General features: G+C 40.2%; 1 protein-coding gene across 1 annotated transcript in view; it reads right to left on the bottom strand.

Annotated features, from left to right (window-relative positions):
- The window catches only part of LOC126470851 (trithorax group protein osa-like), a 99,014-nt gene that overhangs the window by 33,292 nt on the left and 39,353 nt on the right, over positions 1 to 26,369 (bottom strand). The window contains exons 2-6 of the mRNA XM_050098866.1: positions 21,505 to 21,693; positions 15,688 to 15,904; positions 5,366 to 5,469; positions 5,155 to 5,275; positions 3,898 to 4,072 (exon numbers count right to left, since the gene is read on the bottom strand). Of these exons, the coding sequence (XP_049954823.1) occupies positions 3,898 to 4,072; positions 5,155 to 5,275; positions 5,366 to 5,469; positions 15,688 to 15,904; positions 21,505 to 21,693 (806 nt within the window). The remainder of the gene's footprint in view (positions 1 to 3,897; positions 4,073 to 5,154; positions 5,276 to 5,365; positions 5,470 to 15,687; positions 15,905 to 21,504; positions 21,694 to 26,369) is intronic.

The following is a 26,369-nucleotide window of genomic DNA, read 5'->3' as shown; positions in this document are numbered from 1 at the left end:
AAATGCTAGAATTATCAGCTGTCATTTCCCTACAGCCTGGATGTTCGGATAATTTGATCTTTATCTATGTGACTTCTGTCTGTGGAGTAACCTGAAAGATAGTGTTTAGTGCTCTGATAACAAACACAACTGATATGAATGCACACATTGAGCACCACATTCTGAACGTGAACCATGAGACACTCCAATCTGTTGTGCAACATGCCATTTTTAGATTTCAACTTGTGGCAGGAAACGGTGGACAGCAAATTGAACACATTTGCGCCAGTCTTAAGACATGCTTTTTATGCCATTTCTTGGCCTTGTGAAAACTAAAACCAGATGTCGTTGTTGCTTTTTATGCAGTTTCTGGTCTCTGGACAGTTAAAAACCAATTTTTCCCATCCGACGTAGTACAACCATGTCACAGTGGATGGGCTTTGCTAACTTAAAGTACCACAACTATTGAATGCCAAACTTCTGCCATCATTACATAGTATGGTTGGTTTCATATGCAACTAACATCATGGCTGTCATATTGCGATTCATCTTTTGTTAGTAGCCAAAATCACTTACATTATGACGCTTAAGGTGCTGCCTAGTGGTAAAATTTTCAACCCCCCCAAAAAAAAAAAACGTTTCCCCCTTCTTCAATAATGTTTTATTGATATAAGATGTCATTCTGAGCAATGGTTCATTTTTTTTTTTTTTTTTTTAAATTTACATCATTTCGAAAATGGAATTCAAATGGTAATTACCCTGTACTTTACAGTGGCTCCCTGTTCTGAGATACACCTATCAAGATTACTGCTCAGAGGCAAAAACAAAGGCAAGAGTTTAACATTAACTATGTGGGATTACAGTACACAATTATCCATTTGCAATGAGATGACATACCAACAAAGGATAGAAGTCCTCTAATTTCTGTATACATTACATGTCAACAGATAAAATGTATTTCTCTGAAAATTTCTGGACAGCAAAGATGCAAGAGATAAGGTTTTACAGCTTTGTAGCAAGAAAGGGAATAAATAATATAACAGCAATTACCATGTTTTGATTAACTTTAGAACATATCTTAAAATTCAGTATCAGAGAAATCATTCAGATCAGTGGTAACACTGTCTACAGAACTTTCTTCTGACTGTGCAAATTTTCAGTGTGGTGTAAGCCTTTCACTTGAACACATCTCCCACAGTTACAAGATCAATCACTTCCTGGAGCAAACTCTGCACATTTTAAATTCATCCCGCATGTGTAATTTCTGGATGTAACCTCTTCTTGCACTCACCTCCTCATGATAAAGATTGAATTTGTTGGAAAGGAGTATTAATTTTGCACATTTCTTCAGTTAGTTGTATCTTGCAAAGCACTTATTGACAATTTGTTCAAAGTCTCATTTATTTCAATCACACTTCAATAATAAATACAAATAACAATATACATTTATTGTCTAAGTGCAACTGAAATAACAAAGACTGCAAAAATGTCTGTTTCCTTTCATGGAAAACACTTGTAAACTACTACTGTCTTTCAAATCTTACCAAATGTGACTGTCGTTACGTCAGGTTTTCAACACACACAAAATTTTTGATCCAACATTGGATTCTTCTTTGGATTGTAAGCCTTATCAACACACTTTATGTATTTTAATCCCAAAAATTTTACAATTCTGTCTATCAAATGAAGGCCCCCTGTGAAATCATTTCATGCATTTAAGACATTAAGACATATGCGATTTGTGGCTTATAGGATATGGACAACAATCACACAATTCTAAAAAAGCGAGATCAAAAACGTTTTTTTCTAGAAATTGTGCAAATTATGAACACAAGTCTTCTTTCCTTAATATACTTGAAACTTCTTGGCAGTTTAGAGCCATACACTAAACCAGGACTTGAACCGTCACCTTTTGTGGCCAAGTGTTCTAGCAACTGAACTACTTGAACATGAATCACGATCGGCCCTCAAAGCTTCACTTCTGGCAGTACCTGATAATATCCTTATTCTGAGACAAAGTTCCATATCAATCATACGTTTCCATTCAGTATACTTCTGCACATATTCTATATAGTATCTAAGGTGAAAAGGCACATGCTTTTGCTGTGGCAATCTGCTGTCTGGTCACGATTTCTTCTCCTCTGGGACTCTCTTTAAAATTGCATGAAATTCTTAAATACCTCGTATGTGATCCTTTCATTTTCCTCTGTGCGTACTGGAATTTAGTAGCATTAGCTAACAAACATGAGCAAGGAAGTACTCAAGAGGAATCTACATTCTCCTTGCCAATTATTTAATCCAGTGACTACATAAGTGACTCAAAGTCACAACACAGTTTGAAAGCCATACTAACAGCAACTGAATGAATCAAGCATAGTATTACTAAATAATACATGTCAGTGATAGGTATCACCTGAGTAACTGTTGTTTTTTATGGTGCTGCCTGAATGACAGCCATGTCATAATTGACACTGTGTTAACTGTATGCATTTACTGCCATGGACTGAATTCTAATTGGCATTGGCAATTACAGAAGAAGAAAGTACAAGGGTTGGGGGAACTGACATTCTCCTGGCGACTGCCACAACTGTTGTATCCCAGAATATGTAGTCATAACTTATCTTGTGGAGAGGAATGGTCCTGGTCCTGGTGGTGGTGGTGGTGGTGGTATTTTCAATCCACGTCTGCAATGTAATGCTTGTCACATTTTTATTTCTAGTGGGAGTCAATAGAAAATTCATGTTGCGGCACCATAAATAAAATACTTTTTTTAACCTTTGTTACATGGTTCATGTCAGTCAGTCTGAACTCTCATGCAAAATTCATTTATGCCATCTGCACACTAGTTCTCTCCCTCTCCCCCCCCCCCCCCCCTTCCCCCATACAGAAATAAAAGAACATCAAACAATACTGTAGAGCAGTAAACAGAGACAGCTCCTTTGATTGCTCTTCATATTACAGTTGTTACATTACAGTTTGAATGTTGTAAGCAAAAATTTGTAGTGGAGAAAAAACAATGCAACAATTACTTAACTTCACACAGACTGGGTATACAGACTTAAATACAAATTAGTGAAGAAAAACAAATACAAAATGCATGGAGTTAAAACATCATTACTCAATACAACAACAACAGCTCAACATACTAAAAAAATTTCAAAAAAGTGCAAAGAAATAAATCTATGGGAAGAAACAGTAGATGGTAAAATATAAGCAGCATCTTACAGCAACAATTCAAATTTTGATTATGTGAAATATTTTAACATCAACTTTTCCTCAGCATAGACCAAACAGTGCAGACAATATTCCATTTGTTGGTAATTCTATGTAAGCCACTTACCACAGCTTAAATGTGTTGTGGTGGAGTTCACATTTTTCATTCCCCTGCGAAAATGGCAGAGGAACAGAGCACAAATAGTACACTTGTAATCCTCCGGTGAGAATGACTACACCATTGCACAGGAGCTTGCACAAGAGTCATTCATTAATATTACACATTACCTGCAGTTTCTTTCTCCAAACATAAACATTTTCCAGGAAGAACCACTCTGGCTGTTCTCCAGAGTAATAAATAAACACAAACAAAAATATCTGACTTTCTCTCCTCCAAATATGGGGCAATTTTATTACCATTCTATCCCCCCCCCCCCCTCCCTCACTATTGTTTCACGACTGCTGCCTCACTACACTGTCCTCTCATATACTTCGTTGTTTCCAACTAAGGGATGTTTACCTTTCAGAGATCTGTGGTACTTCTCTTTTCTATTATTCTGAAGCAAAAATTAGTCACAAATGCATGTCAGTGAACAATACAGAACAATACATATCCTGACAACACATTACAAGAAGTCAATATCAGATCACTCCATGATAAAATACATGCACATGGGTTTATATACTGAGGAACTCAAAGCCAACCTTTCAGTCTCAGAAGCGTAGGGAGGATACATAGGCCGAGCAGGTGGATATGAGCTGCTGGAAGAGTACTGCTGATTGAATTCCTGCCCCATATTCGTTGGTTGTCCACGACTATGGGGATACTGATCCGGATACTGAGAGTACCCGGACTGGCCTTTATAGCCTTGCTGAATTCCTGCAAAAATTCATATTAACCAGAGTACCATTCCAAAACTGTACTATATTTGTAGTAAATTGTAATCAGTGTAATTTGGATATTCTATATATTGCAAATTAAAAGAATTACTGAGATGAGCAACTTACTGAATATCAATAACAAACAATGCAACAATTACTTTACTTCACACAGACTGGGTATACAGACTTAAAGACAAATTAGTGAAGAAAAACAAATACAAAATGCATGGATTTAAAACATCATTACTCAATACAACAACAACAGCTCAGCATATTAAAAATTTTTCAAAAAAGTGCAAAGAAATAAATCTATGGGAAGAAACAGTACAAAAAGAGGTAAACCAGCAAGCAAGCAACAACACTGGACAGAATCACACAGAAACCATTCTACAGTTAGCCACCCATTCCCTCCCATGTTTTAGGAAACAACACAATTCCCTTTATGAATTTTTGCCACTCAAGCTAACATATATAGGCAAATTAACAAGGAAATTAGTTTTCTTAGAAGACTAAAGTGTCAGTTCATGCTGACATGTGAAATGGAACAAAAAGTAATAAACAGAAAGCAAAAGGAAAACTCACACTGAAGCATGCGACCAAGAACATCTAGGGAGGGTTACCTTGGGGACGAGAGGGGCCTCCAGAAGGGCAGTAAGGATTGGGCCTCTGCCCAGTCGCCACGTTGTCAAAAGGGTTGGAAACGCTAATGCTATCCCCCACACCTTGCATCGGCACCCCCACACCTAGCACAATAAGCAACTGCTGTCACAAATTCCCCCAACAGGTTGCAGTCAAAATCAAGTTATGAGTTTTACAGATAAAAGCAGAGAAGGAAGATCAAACTTAAAAGTATGTTTTCTCATGGCCTCCATAGCTACTAACAAATCAAATTATAAACACAAAAATGCAAAGCAATCTCTTACATCATACTATATTTTACAAATTAAGCTCAAAATGAGGCACAGATGTAATACAAAATAAAGTATCAATAAATGCCTACCCATGAGGAGCACTTTACTTTCAGATTATGATAACCCTATCTTTCTCCCCCTTCAATGGCACCAAAGAGTGGTCACACACCTAAAATAACAAATATAAAAGCAACAATTCCTGCCAGAACTTGCTGGTCTACCTCAGCAGGGGAGAAATATTTATCCAGCAATCTGAAGCAGATATCTACATGTGACATAGTATTTTGATACTGAGTTTATAAAAAATGAAGATTGTGCATTACAAATTTATCAGAATTTCAGATTTTTGCCTCTGGAAATTGTACAAAAGCAGTGCAAACTGGACTCCTCAGAAGATATGGGAAATAGTCTCTTAACTGTAATATCAAAATATTTTCTCCACTTGAACCAGCTGCTGGAAATGAATCCTGTGAATTTGATGAGCCTGTAATTGAAAGAATCCTTTATCACACACAAATGCTTCAACAAGTGAAGTACAATAGTCGAAATCTGAATCAGTAATTGCTCCAAGTATTCACAAACTACAGAAGTGTCAAATTGCTTTTTATAACAATCTGCTTAATAGTCTCTCAAAAAGATTTCATATTACAGTAAAGTATTACCTTTTCTCAGCAAGGAACAGAAAAAAAAACTGTGTGTAAATTATAGGAACATACATTCAGTCAGTATGTGAAAATGTCGAAGGTGTTATACAGGGAAGTACATTTTTCAGAAATTTCACACCAAATCATTAGCACAGCAAAATAACTAACAACGTTTTGTCTTGGAATCATCACTGATTCATGCACATGCACATAGAGACCTGTCAACAAGTCAAAGAGGACAATTAAATTAACCATCAACATGAACTTGCTGAAAAAAGGGGAGGTGTTGAGGAGCAGACGGGGAAAGGATTCAGCTGTGGCCTTGTTTAAGGAGCTTAGGGAAAGAAGACAATGGTAACTCAAACAGCGCTAAATCAAGAAGTTTGGATTGTAGACTTGAATATCAGCAGCCCCAACATAAAGTGGGTCCAATGTATGAATCTTATCACTCAGTGCTAACAAAGATTCACGATGATCAGCATTAGTATATATACAAAGAGAGGGGAAAGGGGCTACATCGCGGGTACTGCTGCATATTTAGCAGTCACAGTGGACACAAAATTCTACAAGACATTCAGACCAGGACCTGCATATTAAGATGTTCATCAAATACTGGGACTGTCTGCACGTGCTGAGCTATTGAATAAAAATCAGTTTGTTATGTGGCAGGAATTGCTCCACTATACAAAAGCTGTTCTTTTCCATTCTGTTTGGAATTATAATTCTGGAGGGAACTTTATAACATATTTGGAGCAATGCTGTACAAGGGCTTACTGAAAAGTACGCCTGCAATGATTTTTTAAATAAAATTAATGTTGTTACCATTCTACACTTTTATTCTTTGTGTCTACATATTTGCAACCCTCTGCCACTAGAGGGCTCCGAATTGTAGTGTACAGCATGGCAGTATGTAATGTAACTGTGTGCCACTAGAGGGCTCCGGATTGTAGTGTACAGCATGGCAGTATGTAATGTAACTATGTCGGTGTGTGAGAAACTGAATGCTGTAATCGATTTTTGAATTTGAAGAGTTCGTCCAACCTCTTCTTTAGCATGACAATGCCAAATCACACACGAGCACAGTGAAATCTGCTGTAATCCGATGCTTAGGGAAATCACTGTCGGTCGATCGTCCTCCACACTGTTCTGACTTGGTCCCATCTAACTTTAATCTTTTTCCAAAACTAGAAGAACACCACCAAGGCCTTCAATTTCATGCTGATGAATCATTGCAAGTAGAGGAATAATATCTCTATTATTAACTGTTATTCCATTCTAAAACAATGCATGGAAAAAACCAACAACTATACCTTTCCGTGCAAGCTCTGATTTCCCTTACTTTATTGTGATGATCATTTCTCCCTATGTAGGTCAGTGTCAACAAAACATTTTCACATTCAGAGGAGAAAGTTGGTGATTGAAATTTCGTGAGAAGTTACTGTGACTGTGAAAAACACCTTTGTTTTAATGATGTCCACCCCAATCCTGTATCATGTCCATGACTCTCTCCCATATTTCTCGATACTACAAAATTTGCTGCCCTTCTTTGAACTTTCTCAATGTGCTCCATTAATCGAACCATGTAACGATCCGACACCGTGCAGCAGTTCTTCAGAAGAGGATGGACAAATGCAGTGCAGGCAGTCTCTTTACTAGATCTGCTGCATCTTCTAAGTTTTCTGCCAATAAAACACAGCCTTTGGTTTGTCTTCCCCACAACATTTCCTATGTATTTTCTTCCAATTTAAGTTGTTCGTTATTGTAATTCTTAGGTATTTAGTTCAATTATGGCCTTTAGAGCTAACTGACTTATAGTGTAACCAAAGTTTCATGGATTCCTTTTAACACTTATATGGATGATCTCTCACTTTTTTCTTGTCAAGTGCTGCATACTTAAAAATGATTTAATTACATAATTGATAATGGCACTGGCAGATGATGAAAATGATGTCATGAAGAGAATGTGGCACATCTTTATGTTACATTAGCATACTGGGGAAAAAATTAGTCACCCCCCAAAACAGTACAATGCTAATACTGCACAACATTTCTAGCTTTCACAATCACTCCAGTTTTGCAAGGAAGAGAACCTGTAAGTTTCTTCAGGTGTGACATACCTAACTGAAGCCACTCAGTTATGGTTAAATCCTGTATAGCTACCAAAATGTGGGGAGGCTGACTGTCATTTCACCCATTATTCCAAACCTTCCCACACAGTTTCTATGGGATTACCATCAGATGATTTAGTACACCAACTGAAATGCAGTAAGGCCCCAAGTCTTCATCAAACAAAGCACATATGCGTGAAACCCAGTGAACACAACTGTTATTGTGTTGAAAGAGGGGAGTGTCCACAGCATTCTCATCATGGCTATGAGGAAAGGGTGACATTTAGTCACTCACAGTGTTGAAATCAACATCCCAGCTCATGTTCACAGTAACCCGAATGGGGGATTCCAAGTAATGGTACGAAAAAATACCACCAAAACATCACAGAACTACCTCTTGCCTCCACACACTGTCTCATCAGGGTGTCACTGCTCCCAATGCCTTGCACTGTGTAAAAGAGGTCAAATCGCAACTCGACAGACCACACTACTCACCTCCATCCCGCTGATGTCCAGTTTGTGTGTGTTGTCTGCCCCATTAGCTGAATGGTCAGTGCATTGGATTGCCACACACAGGGGCCCGGGTTCGATTCCCTACTGGGGCAGAAGATTTTCTCCCCTCAGCGACTGGGTGTTGTGCTGTCATCATCATTTCATCCCCATTCTCAACACGAAGGTCGCCCAATGTTGCGTCACACTCAATAAGACCTGCACTTGGCGGCAGAACTTCCCAACTGGGAACTCCTGGCCACTGACACCATACGATCATTTCCATTTTTTGTGTGTGTTTGGTCCACTGAAGAAGTGCAGCTTTATGTACCGCTCTGAGCAATGGCCTCTCATGAGTTACACAATTCCAAACATTCTTTGCACACACTTCCCTTCATATAGTTTTCTTTGAAACTGATTGAGATGGACCACCACTCACCCACGGCACCAAGCCATGTTAAATTTGAAACCTATCATCATTGAAAAGGCACAACACTCACCTCTGGACCCTGTATGTTAAGAGCTTTTTATGACCACTGTTCTTACACTGTGTTACATCACTGTGAGTGATAAACCTGTCAATGAACCACTCTGCCAATGATTAAAACCAACTTTCCGTATGCTATCATTGAACGTTATGAATACTGACCTACTCTCAACTCTGCTAAATTACTGCACAATCAATCTCTCAATTTTCTTTAAAATCTTTATAGATTTACTATCACATCAGAAGTAACTAAAATAACAGAATAATGAAGGGAAGCATATGGTTTATCTTGTCATTTCACAAGAGTTTGCAGAATGTGTTATTTGTAGAGAAAGAATGAGACAACCAATGCCTACATAAGTCAAATGTATCAACTGATACTAACTTCCAAAATGTATCATCAATCGTTTACTGGTACACACATCAAAAAAAGTTTTGCATCACCCCGGTTCCCAGAACTCCTGAAGACAGATGGTGAATGGGGATATTGTATCATAGACACAGTCCCTTTGACTGTTCAGAGATGCCACTAAACACGCCCAAAGATGTAAACAACCATGCATGGACACCACCTATTAGATGGAGGGTGTCCGGCAGCCGATCAATTCCAGTCATCCAACCAGGACGGAGGTACACAGCTCAAGTTTTCTGTAGTTCAACCATGCCTAGACAGCCAATACCGTGATTCAATCACATCTGCATTGTTACTTTATGCCAGGAAGGGCTCTCAACAAGAGAAGTGTCCAGGAGTCAAAGAGTGAACCAAAGCGATGTTGTTCGAACATGGAGGAGATACAGAGAGACAGGAACTGTTGATGACACGCCACGCACAGGCCGCACAAGGGCTACTACTGCAGTGGATGACCGCTGCCTATGGAATATGGCTCAGAGGAACCATGACAGTAAGTCCACCATGATGCACAAAGCTTTTTGTGCAGCCACAAGACGTCATGTTATGACTCAAACAGTGTGCAACTTCACCTCTGACGTCCATGGCGAGGCCCATCTTTGCAACCACAACACCATGCAGTGCGGTACAGATGGGCCCAACAACATGCCGAATGGACCTCTCAGGATTGGTATCACGTTCTCTTCACCCATGAGTGTCACATATGCCTTCAATCAGACAATCATCGGCGACATGTTTGGAGGCAACCGGTCAGGCTGAACGCCTTAGACACACTGTCCAGCGAGTGCTGCAATGTGGAGGTTCCGTGACGTTTTGGGATGGCATTATGTGGGGCCAACGTACGTCGCTGGTGGTCATGGAAGGGGCCGTAACGACTGTACAATACGTGAATGCCATCCTCCCACCAATATTGCAACCATATCGGCAGCATATTGGCGAGGCATTCGTCTTCATGGACGACAATTCATGCCCCCTTGTCATCTTGTGAATGACTTCCTTCAGAATAACAACATCACTCGACAACAGTTGCCAGAATTTTCTCCAGACATGAACCCTATCGAACATACCTGGGACAGATTGAAAAGGGCTGTTTCTGGACAACGTGACCCACCAACCGCTCTGAGGGATCTACGCTGAATCGCCATTGAGGACTGGGACAATCTGGACCAACAGTGCCTTGCTGAACTTGTGGACAATATGCCATGATGAATACAGGTATGCATCATTGCAAGAGGATGTGCTACTGCATATTAGAGGTACCGGTGTATACAGCAATCTGGACCACCACCTCTGAAGGTCGCACTGTATGTTGGTACAACACGCAATGTGTGGTTTTCATGAGCAATAAAAAAAGGTGGAAATGATGTTTATGTTGATATCTATTCCAATTTTCTATACAGGTTCCAGAACCGAGGTGATGCAAAACTTTTTTTGATGTGTGTATTTTGAGATTGGGGCAAAAAATAAAATATCCATTTCACTTTAAACACAAGAATAACGAAATTATGTTTGTGAGACAAAATTTCTGTTTATTATAATCCCCCCCACCACCACCACACACACACACACACACAACCTCTTTCTCAGCTCTCATACGACAATGACTGTGTAGATGTGTTAAACATAAAACTACATTCTCTGTGTCATTTAGTAGAGCACATGGAATGATAATTTAGTCTGTGTACACTATTTAGCTTGTCGATATGTCTCAAAGAGTCACTTCAAAAGTAAACTGTGTGCACTTTATCATCTTAGGGCAAGGCAGGATGTCTAAGTGGGAAGATGCCCACCTGCTAACATACATCACAGTAATGTCATTTGTACATCTGTCACGAGACAGGAGAGAGAGAGATATGCCTTGTAGTTGTCATTGACAGTTAACAGTTCTAGCTAATGTGTCTAACATATACATTATGGCTAATATACAGGGTGAGTCACTAACTATTGCCACCTAAAATAACTCCAAAAGTATGATAGAAGCCGAAAAGTTTGTGGGACAAAAGTTGCATGGGAAAAACAGGGACCATAATATGACGTTGGTTTTTTGTTGCTATGTGGGGTCACTTCAGAGATATGAAGGTCAACTTTGTTTTTTCAAATGGAATGCCATAGTTTGGTACTTATTTTCTGACAGTGGCTATCAAGATGAATCCAATGATGTGTAATAGTAAGGTCTTTGAAGGTCAACGAAGGTCACAAAGGTGGCATGAACGTCCATTTACAGAAGATGTTGTAAGTGATGACCATTGGTATCAATGCAGTGCTGCAATATTCTTATCATGGATTTAGTGGTATTCCTTAACACTTTGGCACTTATCGCAGCACATGCTCTGACAATTCTCTCTCGCATATCTTCAGTGTAGTTGGAATGTCTTTATAAACTATGTCTTTTACGAATCCCCACAAGAAAAAATCCAGAGGCGTCAAGTTTGGCGAACGAGGCTACCACGACACATTTCCTCCATGTCCAATCCAATGATTTGGGAATTCTCTCTGCAACTCATTTCTAGCCATCAGCGAAAAATGTGTCGGACACCAATAGTGTCGATACCACATTCTGTTCTTTGTTCCTGAAGGTATTTCTTCCAACAACAGACTTAATGTTCCTTGCACGAATGTGGTGTACTTCCTACCATTAAGATTTCCTTTGATGAAATAGGTGCCTGTAATTCTGGCCTCTAGAATCCCACACCACACATTCAGCGACCACAGTTTTTGGTGTGCAACTTGCTGCAGCCAACATGGGTTTTCAGTTGCCCAATAATGCATGTTATACAAATTAACATTTCCACGGTTCGTGAATGAGGCCTTGTCATTAAATAAAATCAAATTCAAAAATGTGTCATCACTCTGAATCTGAAATTGAGCCCATTGGCAGAATTCAATGTCACCCATACAATCCGTACCAGTTAATTGTTGGTGGAGACTGATATGGTAAGGATGATATTTATGCAGAACACGAACAACACTACTCTGGCTCATGCCAGATTCCCTTGTGATTTGATGTGAACTAACACAAGGATCTCGAGCCACAGTGGCAAGAGTACCAATTTCCATTTCCTTGTTAGTAACTTTGCTTTGCCGGATATGTTTCCCATGCGTTAAAGACCCAGTTGTTCTCAATTTATTATACACACATTTAAGTGTATGACATGTAGGGTGGGTACATGGAGGATATCTTTCGGTGTATAAGTATCTAGCTCTCACTGAATTTCGTTGGCATTCTCTGTAAATGAGAAGCATATCGATTTGTTCTTCGAAGGAATACATCATTAACATTCGCTTGATTTGACATTACTAGTCTTACAGTTTCTGTTAGTGTTTTATTGTGAAACCGTCGAATGGTGTTTACATGTCAATGGTACATTAGATGGATACGCATATTCGGTGAATATTTATTATTTGCACGATATACAAGAGAGAATTATCAGAGCTTGTGTTTCAATCAGTGCCAAAGTGATAAGGAATACCACTAAATCCATGATGATAAGATTGCAGCACTGCACTGATACAAATGGTCATCACTTCAAACACATTCTGTAAACCGATGTTCATGCCACCTTTTTGACCTTTGTTGAACTTCAAAGGCCATAGTGTTACACATCATTGGATTCGTCTCGATAGCCACTATCAGAAAATAAGTACCAATCTATAGCGTCCCATTTAAAGAAACAAAGTTGACCTTCATATCTCTGAAGCACCCCACCTAGAAACAAAAAACTAATGCCATATCATGGCCCCCGTTGTCCCATGCAACATTTGTCCCACAAACTTTTCAGCTACTCTCATTCTTCCAGAGTTATTCCAGGTGGCAATAGTTAGTGACTCACTCTGTATATCCAAGGAGAAAGCAAGAGAGCTGCTTAATGACTTTCCAAAGGCAACTGAGAGAACTGTGTCAAATCAGATGCCACATGACTGTCTCTGTATAGTCAGTTTCATCTCTAGACATATGTTATTGACAACAGTAGACCTTAAATCAACTCTGTACATTGACAGGTTTGGTAAGGGATCATCTAGAATGAAACTTCTACCAAAAGCATTCGGATCTCTTTGCCAGTAGATGCAGAATTTGTCTGACACCTGACAATTGTCATCACAGAAGATTGTAGAGACTACCAGGTACCAACACACATCTCGGGCATGCCAACCGATAGGTTCAGCGCGGAGGTGGCTCAGTCACGCTGTGGACTGGTACCATGTATAAATGTCAGGCACCTCTCACTGCTACTGAGGGTAATTTGAACATTGCGCAGTACTGAGGAAGGAATCTCCTACCTCATCAGAGAGAGGCTAATCTGAGCTGTAATGTGGCTACCACCTTACGGACAGCTTGTCAAGGAGGATCAAAGTATGTTATAATACACGTAGTGGAGCAACTGCATACTGAATGTTATCCAGAAACAGATTTTAATTCACACTCGCTAAAATGTGCATTTACAAAGCTAAAATGTATGTTTATAAACAGATTGCCTTTATTTTGTTGTTATTTTGTTTCACAATATTTACCATTTTTATTTTCATAATGTTAATTCTTTTACTCCCTGTTCCCCTCGAATCTACGAGTGAACACGATCACAGATATGTGGGTGATGTGAAACTTTTTTTTTTCTTTTTGAGCAATTTAGATGAACATGTGTGCTACATTTGATGTTCACTCAGAGGAAATTAAATTATTCCGTGAAGGATCAATTTAAAAATCCTTACACTGAATATGCACAAGTCCAGTTACAGTGATGTGACCACCACCTATGTTCGATGTCAACATACAGTAACCACTCACAGACAGCAGATGGCAGCAGAGGGTATATAAGGTGTGTCAGGGGGCACATGGGAAACAGTGCAGTCATTGTCCTAATTTGAAAATGGAGCAATTTATCTGACTCCCAAAAGAGCATGTTTATTGGTTTTCAGGCCAATGGCGGAAGCATTCTGAAATGGCTAAGTTTGTAAATTGTTCACACGTCACCGTGGTTAAAGTATACCATGCATAGCAAAATGGCGCTATTCAAAACCGGCACCAAGGAACTGTGGTTCAACACAGGCCATAGATGACAGAGGTGAACAATGGTTGTAGAAAGTGTAGGATTGAATAGATCTGCAACTGCTGAGCAACTGACTGCTCTGATGAACCAAGGGATTACCAACAGTGTCTCAACAACCTTTTAGTATACATTGCTGTGCATGCGGCTTCACAGTAGGCTGTATTTTGCACACCAATGCTACTACTGGAAGTCTACTGAATGGTGTCAGGTGGCCTTTTCTGATGAATCATGTTTTACGCTTCATCATGCAGATGGTAGTTGGCACGGATGGCGTGAAACGTCTAAAAGTGAAGGGCCCAGGCCAGAGGAGGGAGCGTTATTGTCTGGGGTACATTTTTGTGGCATTCCCTTGATGATCTTGTCATTCTGGATGGTACAATGGATCACCACAACTATGCAAATACCCTTGGGAACCATGTCCACCCCAATACACAGTTTGTTTTTTTTCCTCAGCACAGTCATCTACCAGCATGACAATGCAACATGTCACACAACTCTGAGTGTAGCTGCATGCTTTGAAGAGTGCCAGGATGCATTTACCACACTACCCTGGCCACCAAATTCAACAGTTAAATCCAATCAAGAATCCGTGGGACTATCTCAATCGGCCTGTCTGCGTAATGCGTCCACAGCCTAGGAACCCAGTGCAGCTGGCCATGGCACTGGAGTTGGCATGGCTCTTCATCCCTGTTGGTTCCTTTCAGAACCTCACTGACTATCTCTCTGCCCACCCACACTGCAAAAGGTGGTTGTTCATGCTTCTCACAGGTGGTTGCATTGATGTGACTGGATCATACATTATCTCACGGAATTTAACTCCAGTAATATTAAACACGCTAATGGCTTCTCACTGACTAGTATCTTCAATTTTGTTATATGATTTGATGCGTATATTGTACAATGTGTACCATCAGTAAGTACTGACAGTACACAGCCTCAACAACATATAAATGTGTATTTTTAACTGTGCTTTTTAGCAATGCACAAGAGTTAAAATTTATTCCCTTGTATAATACTTATTTCATGCATCAACACATACCAATCCTATTATCAACAACTAATAAAAATCTTTTTTACTTCACACCACCAGCACCAAAAGCGTGAATGATGCTACTGTCACTTGTTTCCGTTATCTTACAATGGAAAAATGTCCATTGCCCACTTCACTGTGATAATATATTCTATTACAGATTCGCTTCCAAATATGCCATTTTGGCCCTTTTTCAACAACTCACTTTAACACAATATATGTTATGAACAGGATATGAGTACATAAGTTATAAGATTCTGCAAGCTTTTCTGAAAGAGAGAAGAGTAGAACTTGCAATTCCTCTGTCCACTCTTTTGCATCAGATGGCATGTGATCACAATATTCTACATAATTTAAGGGCCAAAAGCAATGTAGAGCCCATGTCAGTAATCACTTCAGAGCAGCTTTGTAGAGGCACAAATCAAATCAATTAAGTACATAAAATTAAAATTTTCTGTAAGGATTTCAACAGTACAGTGTTATGGACTACCTGGAGATGGAACTGATGATGTCTTGGTCATCTTCTTCTTCGAAGTAGATTCCACTTGATTTACAATTGGTTGTGGGTCTATACCTCCACGGTCAAAGTGACATTCGAAGGCCAAAAGGTTTTTCGTGTAATGCTTCCGAAGTGTATATGCAGCACTTGAAGATGCTCCGATGCCTAAAAGCCCTGCAATGTCTTTCCAGGTTTTGTTTTTTGTGACCTGTGAATTTAAGTTTGTAATCAAACACAAATGAGAAAACTGTGTTTGCTGAAACACAAATAGCTGTTATAAAATATACATACTATGAATTAAATTCACCTGTCATGTTTTTCTGTCTGAATGTGAAGGATAATCTCAGGAAATAGTGTACAGATACTGATACAGCTTTCACTAATAGATAGGTCGATTGATGAGGAAGGTTTGTGTAGATAATTCATTACCCGTGTGCCAGACAAGTTGTCTGACCATAGATACTTAGTGTTACCAATGCAAACCAGGGGTAGGTTGCTAGTGAAGAATCATTGTAAGTAATAAGCTTTCTTATGCTACAGGTTAACAATTAAAAATTTCCCTTTAAGGTAACTGTTATTTAAATATTTTTTATGCTACTGACAGATCTGAACTCAAAGATATTAACAAATAATAGAAAACACTAGCAACTATCTATTTATGACATCAAATTTTATAGCTAATCTTAACTACATTACTGTTTAATGTGCATTCATTTTTAATAAATTTCAAAGTTCAGCTTTAACATTTACTACATACACAATAATCTGAAACTGAAGGTAATTCACCACCTTCAGTGGTTTAGGTGAGAGCCTTATTCCTTTGTAATCTGTATTTCCAAAGTAATGGAAGTAATTTCCAAAGTAATTCATAAAATTCAGGAGGTGGTCAACATTAACTTTCACTTATTATTGGAACACACATGAAATAGAAATATGTTGTGCACTGGTCGAATTTCACACAGTAAAAAACTAACTGCTACTGTTTATGGAAAACAGCTTGCACACAGACAACCCCCCCCCCACACCCCCCCCCCCCCCCCCCCCCCCACACACACACACACACAAATGACCACAAAATCCTACTATCTCAATATCCGAGACAAAAAAAAAAGGAGCAAATACTGCTCAGCAATTAAGAAGCAACTGAAGAAGGGCTTAAAACGACAAACAGCCACTCCTCTTTATCTTCATTCTGAACTGTATTAATTCTTTACTAATGGTTATCCAGCACAGTATGTGAAGCTGAAGATTAACGAAATGTAACCAGTCTTCAAATTACTTACTCTGTTTAATGAACTACAAAAACACAGAGAAAATGTAAAGCATTGTTTTGTTTTGTTTTGTTTTGTTACGAGTTCATAAATTTCAATATCTGCGATGAACAAGATGGGGAATATTTTGGTGCAGAACAAGTCAGATACGTCAAAACTCATTTTTTATCTTATTGCTAACCACTACAAACAAAACAGGATTTCTTTATTGCAGACATTAGACTGCAAATTATCATAAAACTGGTTACAATAAAACTACAGGAAATGGATGTTTCAGATTAAGAGGAAAGAGAACAATTCATTACATAGTAAAGCTACATGGCTCCTTGTGATATCTTACCTCATTCCCACACTCGTACTGAAGAAGGGTGTAACTGATCAAGCACACGCATAACCTAACACATCCAAACTTAGATTTACACCCTGCAAGCCACCTCTCATGGTATACGGAAAAATCTTTTGAGGATCAGTCAACAAGCAGTGCCTCTTTTTTTTTCTTCAGTAATGCTTATTAATTTAAAAATTTGAATTTGGCACTATTCTACAAAGCTTCTTCTCTAATCTACTGCAGTGGTAACTTCCTGCATCAACAGATGCCAGTACTGCAGTTGCTTGCAACGTGGTCAAAGTCTATGTTCGTATTAAACAGCGTTCTGTGATAGAAGCCTGAAATGTAGAAGTAAAAATGCCCATTGGCATTCATGAAAGACAGAAAAACGTGTAAAGTGATGGAACAGTGGATACCAGCACTGTTTGTCGGCGTAACAACGCTGAAGACAGATCATTGGCTCATGAAAAGCAGAGCAGCAGGTGACTCCACCCAACATGAAGTGAGTCGATGACATTATTCATGGTGATCACCAGGTGACTGTGGATGATTTGTGTTACATTACCTCCCACAGTAATGGCATTGTGATGATGATGATTTTTTCTGCAAATGTGATACTCAAAGCTTTGTGCGACTCGAGTATCAAGAATATTAACACTCTGTCGGGCGTAATTGGCCCGACAGGCACAACTGAAATGTTTTTGTTCCCTCTCTCCCAAATAAGTCAGCGTGGGATTTGCCTGCCATTAGTACCTTCCTATCTTCAGGCAGTGTTTACAACACCCTCCACAAATTTTTGCGTGACCTTTGTAGAGAGCAGATGTGACGTTAGTGGCCTCTCATGCTCATTGCACTTTAATACATCTTTGCTTTTGGAGGTTTGTATTTTTGGTTCTTTTTAAGAGTTGTTATTTTGCTCACTTAATGGATGAGTAATGTGAATTTTGTGAATATCTTGTAAAAATATACAGTTCAGTAAGCTTGGCCTTTCAGGCACATTCCGACTGAGTACATAATTATCCTCAAGTTCTCTCTTTTAGACTCTAGATTCTTCAAAGATACAGCTCAGAATTATTACAAATTGTCTAACCCCTGTCATCTCGAAGAAATACAGGATTTGCTGATGTACAATGATGAGGAAGACTCCATACTGTCTGAGGATCTTGGTGATGAAAGTGACATTGATTCACAAGATGAGATGGAAGAATGTGAAGGTGATTCTTTAAAGCAGCGAGATGGTGAGGATACTGCTCAAGATGAAGAAAGAAGAGACAACAAAACAAGGAACTTTTATTTGGGAAGAGATAAGAAGACCATGTGGGCCAAAAAGGCACCTGAGGAAAGACATCGTAACGGGATCTTACATCATCACCTCTCACCTCCCTGGAGTCATAGGAAATGCTTAGAATGCTACAAGTGCAGTTGAGTGTTGGAATAATTTATTAGCCGATGATATCCTTGCCACCATTATCACATATGCAAATCAATACACTGACACTATCAAGGATCATTTCACTAGTGAGAGAGACATCAGATACACAGATGTAATTGACCTAATAGCATTTATTGGTTCGTTGTACCCAGCAGGTGCATACGGAGGGAATGGTCAAAGTCTGGAGGAACTTTGGGAGACTGAAGGTGACAGACTGAAAAATTAAGTCTTGTGATGAATATCAAACAGTTTAACAGTCTGATATGTTGGCTTCATTTTGACACCTGAATTACCAGAGCCCAACAGAAGGAACTTGAGCAGCTAGCTCCTATTCATGAAGTTTTCGAAGAGTTCATGAAAAATTGTCAGAAGAGCTATTGTCCTGAGGATAGCATCACAACAGATGAAATGCTTCCTGGTTTACATGATTTATGTCGTTTTTTGGCAGTATATACCCTCAAAACCTAACAAATATGGAATAAACCATTTTGGTCTTCTTGATGCTAAAATGATATACACAGTGAACATGGAGATCTAAATTGGACTACAGTCTGGAAGTGGTTTCTGTGTCAGCAACAAACCTACTGGAGTTGTCAAGAGAATGGTTAAGCCCATATTTGGAGCTAGCCAAAATATCACTGCTGATAACTGGTATTCAGATTCTCATCTTTTGACTATTTGAAGACAAAAAAGCTGTCGTATGTTGGAACTGTCTGAAAAAATGAAAGACAACTGCCACCAGATTTTCTTAACATAAAAGGGAACACACAATACAGCAGTATGTTTGGCTTTAATGATGGGAAGGTTTTCGTTTCCTACACACTGCGCCATAACAAAAAATTAGATTCTTGTACATTTGCTTCACAATGATGATGTCACTGGTCCTGAATCTGGAGAAATGGAAAAAAAAACAGAGATAGTCACTTTCTAGAATTCAACAGACGGTGGCATTGATAGTGCATATCAAATGTGTGTTACTTATTAAATGAGCAGAAACACAAAGCGCTGGCCAGTGATCGTTTTTTATTCACAATGTTGAATGTAGGTGGTCTCAACTCCCAGGTTATGTACCTTGAAAGTCAATTGGAGAAATTGCAGAGAAGAGTGTACCTAAAATCTCTGGCACATCAACTTGTGCTTGGAGAGCTACACAAAGGAAGTATGAAAAAGATTAGAATCCCCTCCAGCTTGCGAAGCTCACTCAAAAGATTTATTCACAAAAAAGACACAGAAATCACCTCCTCTCCCACATCCCAATATACGTAGACGCATCACCTGCACTACAGAAATGGGTCGCAGAAGGATGTCAAACTATGAATGTAAAAACTGTCACAAATATAGTCTGCCAACTTTGCTTATCTGTGCACCGATGTATTTCCTCTGGTAATTGTGAGAGAAGTTGAAAGGCACCAGCATCAAAACAGTGACTTAAAATGGTAGTTTTTTTCATAAATTTATTGTTTGATAAAATTTATGTGCTGAAAACTGTTACTGTTCAGTGGTGGATTCAAAAGTTCGGTCATTTATATTCTGTTTCTTCTGTGTTTAATAAAATGTTTTTTCAGCATCCATTTTCATATGTTGTGTTACTACACTTTCCCATGAAAGCCACCTATCACATTTAGGTTACTAAAGTTGAAAATATGAAATAATAGCTGATTTCAAAATCTCTGCCTGTTACACTCATTGTGCCTGAACACAGGAGTCTCAGAACTGCACCTGATGAATAAAAGGCCAAGAAATAAAAGCAGAATAAAAGGCCAAGAAAAACAATTTCCTGCCAACTCTTGCAGCCCTTCTGTTTGGAGGGAGAGGAGTTTTGGGAAAATTTGTGATTGGAGACCACACATGGGTTATTTTTCTGAAGCATACTCAAAGAGGTAGTCAATGGAATGGCATCAAAGGAACTCACTGAAGAAGAAAAAGTTCAAAACTTCGTGCCTGGCAGCTAACATTATAGCTACAGTATTCTGGAATGCAGGGGGCAAGATTATTGTTGATTTTTTGGAGCAGAGATGCACAATTAATTCTGTCAACCATGTCAGACCCCTCAAATAGCTTAAAGCACATCTACAGTGAGTTTGCACAACATAAGCTATGGTGGATGCTGTTGTTCTGAACGACAATGCAAGACCACACATCAGTCATTACATCACTAAAGAGATTGTGAAAACTGGGTAGGAAGTTTTGCCTCATCCCTCATATAGCCCTGGCCTGGCATCATTAAGCTTCCACCTGTTCGGGCCACTAACAGCAGCTCTTCATGGGATTCACTTTGAAGATGAGGAGGCCATGAAAACATCAGTGTGTCAACGGTTTCAGAAGCAGGACTGTGCATTTTACCAATCCAGATTACGTGCCCTTGTTAAAAAGATGGACCAAACCCATGGAAATGGACAGATTATATTCAAAAGTCGTAGATTACTTGTCAATGTGTGCTTTCCAATCTATGTAGTTGCATTTGAAATCTTTGACACACACACACACACACACACAAACAAACACACACACACACACACACACACACACACACACACACACAAGAAGCATTTCTTTTTGACTGACCCTCTTTTAAGCAACAGTTATTTCTCTTTCCTTATCAAACGCACAGAAAAAAACTTAACACTTGCACAATGGCTCTATTATTTATTGAAACACATTAAATTCCAATCACAAAATATTCTTAAAAAATATGTTAGTAGGAAAATCTATTTACAGTACATCTAGTTAGGACGTCTATGGAACTACCATGGAACTAAACACTGCACCTTGCATACCTCCATGAAGCCCCCTCTTTCCTTGACGTAAGCATACAACCGATAGAGATCGAGAGGATTCTTGGAGATGGTGGGACATGCTGAGATAGGTGTTCCACGCTCCTCCATGAACTGCAGCAGTTTGTCAAGCCACATGCGTCGCTCGTGGTTCTCATCCATCTCATACAGTTTGCACAGGCTGTCTGGTTTCTGTGTCACATAACATACTTATTAGTGGGTTCAACCAATACACATTAAAACTCAAAATTTACAAGTACATCAAAATATTTACAGTATTCTAACACCAATAACCTTAGTTACAATTTGTTGACTGTCAAGTTCAAGTGTAGTTCATACTGCATCTACCCCACTTCCCTATGGGAATACTAAAAACTGCTTTGACATATCTATCTTACAATGTTACATCAAACTGACTGTGATTAAAACTCGACAATTTCAGTTATGTGGTTACAAGCTACTTTGTCTGTCGTAACACATGACATATAAACTCTCCCACTTTGTAAACGAAGATGGTGTCTAGAACTGATAGGTGCAAAAAACACACAGGAAAAACAGAAACACTATTTCGAAGTACAAAGTGATATTTGTTTCTCTTTTGATGTATGTTCTTTTTATTCGGTATCAATAAGTCATTGCAAAGCCTAATCTAATGTTCGCATTCAAAGTAAATGTAAATCGCGCTCTGGAGACGTATGTGCTAAGTAAGTGCATTAATAATCGAAAAGTTCTACCGCAGATAATAATAAAATTTGAAAAATGTTGAGAAAGCAGAGAGTGTTGCACTCTCGATTCAAAAAAGAACGCCCAGCGATCGACAGGTAAAAATTAGTAGAACTTCGTGCGTCCGTTAGAAGATGGATACGCGAAGCATACAAAAATTTCCACCGTCGTACCATAGCGAAAGATCTTGCCAAGAACCCCGGAAACTGCTGATCATATGTAAAATCACTAAGCGGATGGAAGGCTTCTATGCTGTCACTCGTCGACCAGTCTGGGTTGGCAATAAAAGACAGTAAACGGAAAGGTGAAGTTTTTTATTTCGCGTTTAAGAAATCATTCACGCTGGACGATGGTACAAATATACCGTCGTTCGACTGTCGCACAGACTCCCGCATGGAGCGCATAGAAATAGACATCCTTGGCGTAGGGAATAACTGAAAGAGTTGCAAACGAGTAAGTTGCCAGGTCCAGATAGAATCCCAATTCGGTTTCGGGGAGAGTGCTTGCATTTTCCGCGAATCTCTCGCACAGCGCAAAGTTCCGAGCGACTGGAAAAAAGCGCAGTTGACTCCTATATACAAGAAAAGCAAAAGTACGGACCCACATAATTACAGACCACTATCCTCAACATCGATTTGCTGCAGAATTCTTTAACATATCCTCAGTTCGTTGCACGGATTGCCCTTTTTTCACGTGCTGAGCATAGATGAAGGGCAACAGGCAGATTCCATATTCCTCGATTTCCGGTAAGCGTTTGAGCCGGTGCCCCACTGCAGACTGCTAATAAAGGTACAATCACACGGAATAGGTTTCCAGTTGTGTGACTGGCTAGAAGACTTCTTAAGAAATAGAACCCAGTGAGTTGTCTTCGGCTGTGAATGTTCATCAGAAACAAGAGTATCGTCAGGGGTGCCTAAGGGAAGTGTGATAGGACCGCTCTTATTCTATAAATGATCTGACGGGCAGGGTGAGTAGCCATTTAAGGCTGTTTGCTGATGAAGCTGTGATGTACGGAATGGTGTCTCGTTGAGTGACTATAGGAGGAAACAGGATGATTTACACAGAATTTTTAGTTGGTGTGATGAATGGCAACTAGCTTTAAATGAAGAAAAATGTAAGTTAATGTGGATGAGCAGGAAAAATAATCCTGTGACTTCCGAATACAGAATTAGTAGTGCTGCTCGCCACTCCATATGAATTAAATATCGAGGTGTAACGTTGCAAAGCGACATGAAATGGAACGAGAACGTCAGATTGGGAGTAGGGAGGACGAGAGGTCGACTTCGTTTCATCGCAGAATTTTTCACCTGTAGAGGAGACTGTGTGTGGAGCACTAGTTCAACCCATTTTTAAGTACTGCTAGAGTGTTTGGGATCCACACCAGGTCGTATTAATGGAAGACACTGAAGCAATTCAGAGCCTTGCTGCTAGATTCGTTACCAGTAGGTTCGATCAGCAAGCAAGTAGCACAGAGATGCTTCGTGAACTCAAATGGGAATCCTTTGAGGGAAGATGACGTTCATTTCGCGACGTATGCCATACTGAGGAAATTTAAAGAATCAGCTTCTGAGGCTGACTGCTGAACGATTTCATAGTCGCCAACGTACATTTCGCCTAAGGACCAGAAAGTAGGACTAGTAAGGAGGCTTACAGACAGTCGTTTCTCCCTCGATCTGCTTGCTACTGGAACGGGAAAGGAGGTGACTATCAGTGGTATGTTGTATGTTTTACCTTTCGACATGCACCATACGGTGGCTTGTGGGGTATGTATCTAGATATAGATGAAGATATCATACGTATTAAGCCTTAGTGATTTTGTCCGTCGTTAAAATGGTTTGTAGATGAACCTTGCGATAGCATTTCGCTGGTGGCAGTTTATCCCAATTGGAACATGGTCACCTTGACGTCCACCATATGTCACAGAAGTTCAGTGGAGCAAAAAATCTAGACTCAGAATTGCGTAGCAACCTTTAGTTACATTATACAGCTATTCGACGCACTCATGAACTCATTCTGCCCCCACCTAAAACATAATATTGCTGAAACCAGTTACTTCGTCACCGTCTCCTACCCCCTGCAAACTATAGTGAAGGGCGTTTAATTGTTTCCTACCAACGAGGTGAAGATTTGCCACTGACACATGCGCCCCTGTCCCCAATAAAATGTACGCCCCTAGTCGCTTACCACTCCCACAACGCCACTTTCCGCCTCCACATACGTTCTGCAGCATTGATATTGAATGGGGTTCCCGTTTGCTTTTAACGCTTGAACATTTCGCCCCCGTCCATTCCGCCCCTTGCTTGTACAGTTCTTCCCGTGGTGCCCAACCACACGACAGTTCTCACGTTGTGACTGACGGCACTGCCTCTGGACGTGCCCTGAGCGCCCACACCTGTAGGATCGCACGTCAGCAGACAAAATGACTCGCCTATTGCATACCCCTGTCGCTATATCTATCTCCTGATCCGTAGCTAACCTAACGGCAGCGTTAATGTCTTTCGGGCTACATCACAGAACGCTTTTATACACATCGGACGGCAGACCTCTGAGGAAAGCGTCTGGACCTTTATACTCCTCGTCCTGGAAGATAATCTTATTTGCTTCATCTCTTCCCATTAATTCGTAAGTATGCCAATTGACTTTTATTATCCCATCGCTGAAACTTTCGACTGAATCATTGTGCTTCCCCGACGTTCCACTCAACTGTTTCCGTAAAAACCTCGCGCTATTCTGTTTTCTACAGCGTTTATTGATCCACTGTTCAAACCGCTCAGAAGACAGTACTTCTTCAACTCCCAGTTATACCTATCAAACGCTTTTGCGTCCTCTGCCAGCCGCAACTAAGCCATTTGTAATAGCTAATCATCTGTGTAAACGCCAATCTTTGCTACTGCCTCCAAACCACCCAAGAAGGACAAAAGATGGTTCAAATGGCTCTGAGCACTATGGGACTTAACATCTCAGGTCATCAGTCCCCTAGAACTTAGAACTACTTAAACCTAACTAACCTAAGGACATCACACACATCCATGCGCGAGGCAGGATTCGAACCTGCGACCGTAGCAGTCGCGCGGTTCCAGACTGTAGCGACTAGAACCGCTCGGCCACTCCGGCCGGCCCAAGAAGGACAACACATCGTCAGTTGGTTTGCCAGAAAAGGGAGAAATCAAATTAGCGGCGGCTGAATCCACCGATGTAGTAGATAAACTGGACGATAGCCCATCTTCTTTCACATCAACCATTTGCCTATACGTCTCTGCCAAGTCCATTGTTAACTGCTTTACCTGATTTATTAACGTACGAATAACCTCCCGCCCGGAAATACCATGCGTCCTGGACTCTGTCACTGACCCCAATACACAATTAAGTATAATAAAACAGCAACACACCGAGTGACATGGTGCAGTGCTTAACACACTGGACTCGCATTCGGGAGGACAACGGTTCAAATCTGTTTCCGACCATCCTGATTTAGGTTTTCCGTGATTTCTATAAATCGCTTCAAGCAAATGCCGGGATAGCTCCTTTGGAAGGGTACGGCCAACTTCCTTTCCATCCTTTCCTAACCCAATGGGACGATGACCTCGCTGTTTGGTCCCCTTCCCCAAATCAGCCAAAACAGCAACAACATCAGGACAATATCCTCTCACAATCATCGATTAAGGTAAGATAAAGTTCCGCCTTCTGGCCCAATCGTGCCCGACCCATCGCCGTGTCATCCTCTGCCAATGGTGTCACTGGATGCGAGATGGAGGGGCATGTGCTAATCCCTCCGCTCTCCCGGTCGTTGTCGGATTTCCTGATCTTGGAATAGCTGCTAATCGGTCGCGTAGATCCTCAATTGACCCACGTGAGGCTGAGTGCACCCCGTAACCTCCCTGCAAGGAAAAAATCCTGGCAGTGCCAGGAGTCGAACACGGGTCCTCCAGCTGGCAGTCAGCCGCGTTGACCACTCAACTACGGAGGTGGACTCTCGCAAATCTACAATACTATCTTACATCTTACGCATAATCATGAGACTTCAATTCCCTACACTGCCTAGCACCATCGTCATAACGTCGGCACCTAAAATGCTCTATTGATACAGTAGTGACTCAGTACATGGTACACACACTGTGCCCTAATAGTTTGCACTACAAGCACCT

The sequence above is a fragment of the Schistocerca serialis genome, chromosome 3 (genome assembly GCF_023864345.2).
Source record: "Schistocerca serialis cubense isolate TAMUIC-IGC-003099 chromosome 3, iqSchSeri2.2, whole genome shotgun sequence".
Classification (NCBI taxonomy): domain Eukaryota; kingdom Metazoa; phylum Arthropoda; class Insecta; order Orthoptera; family Acrididae; genus Schistocerca; species Schistocerca serialis.
Note: the sequence above shows the minus strand (reverse complement) of the source record. Positions and strands in the feature narration are given on the sequence as shown.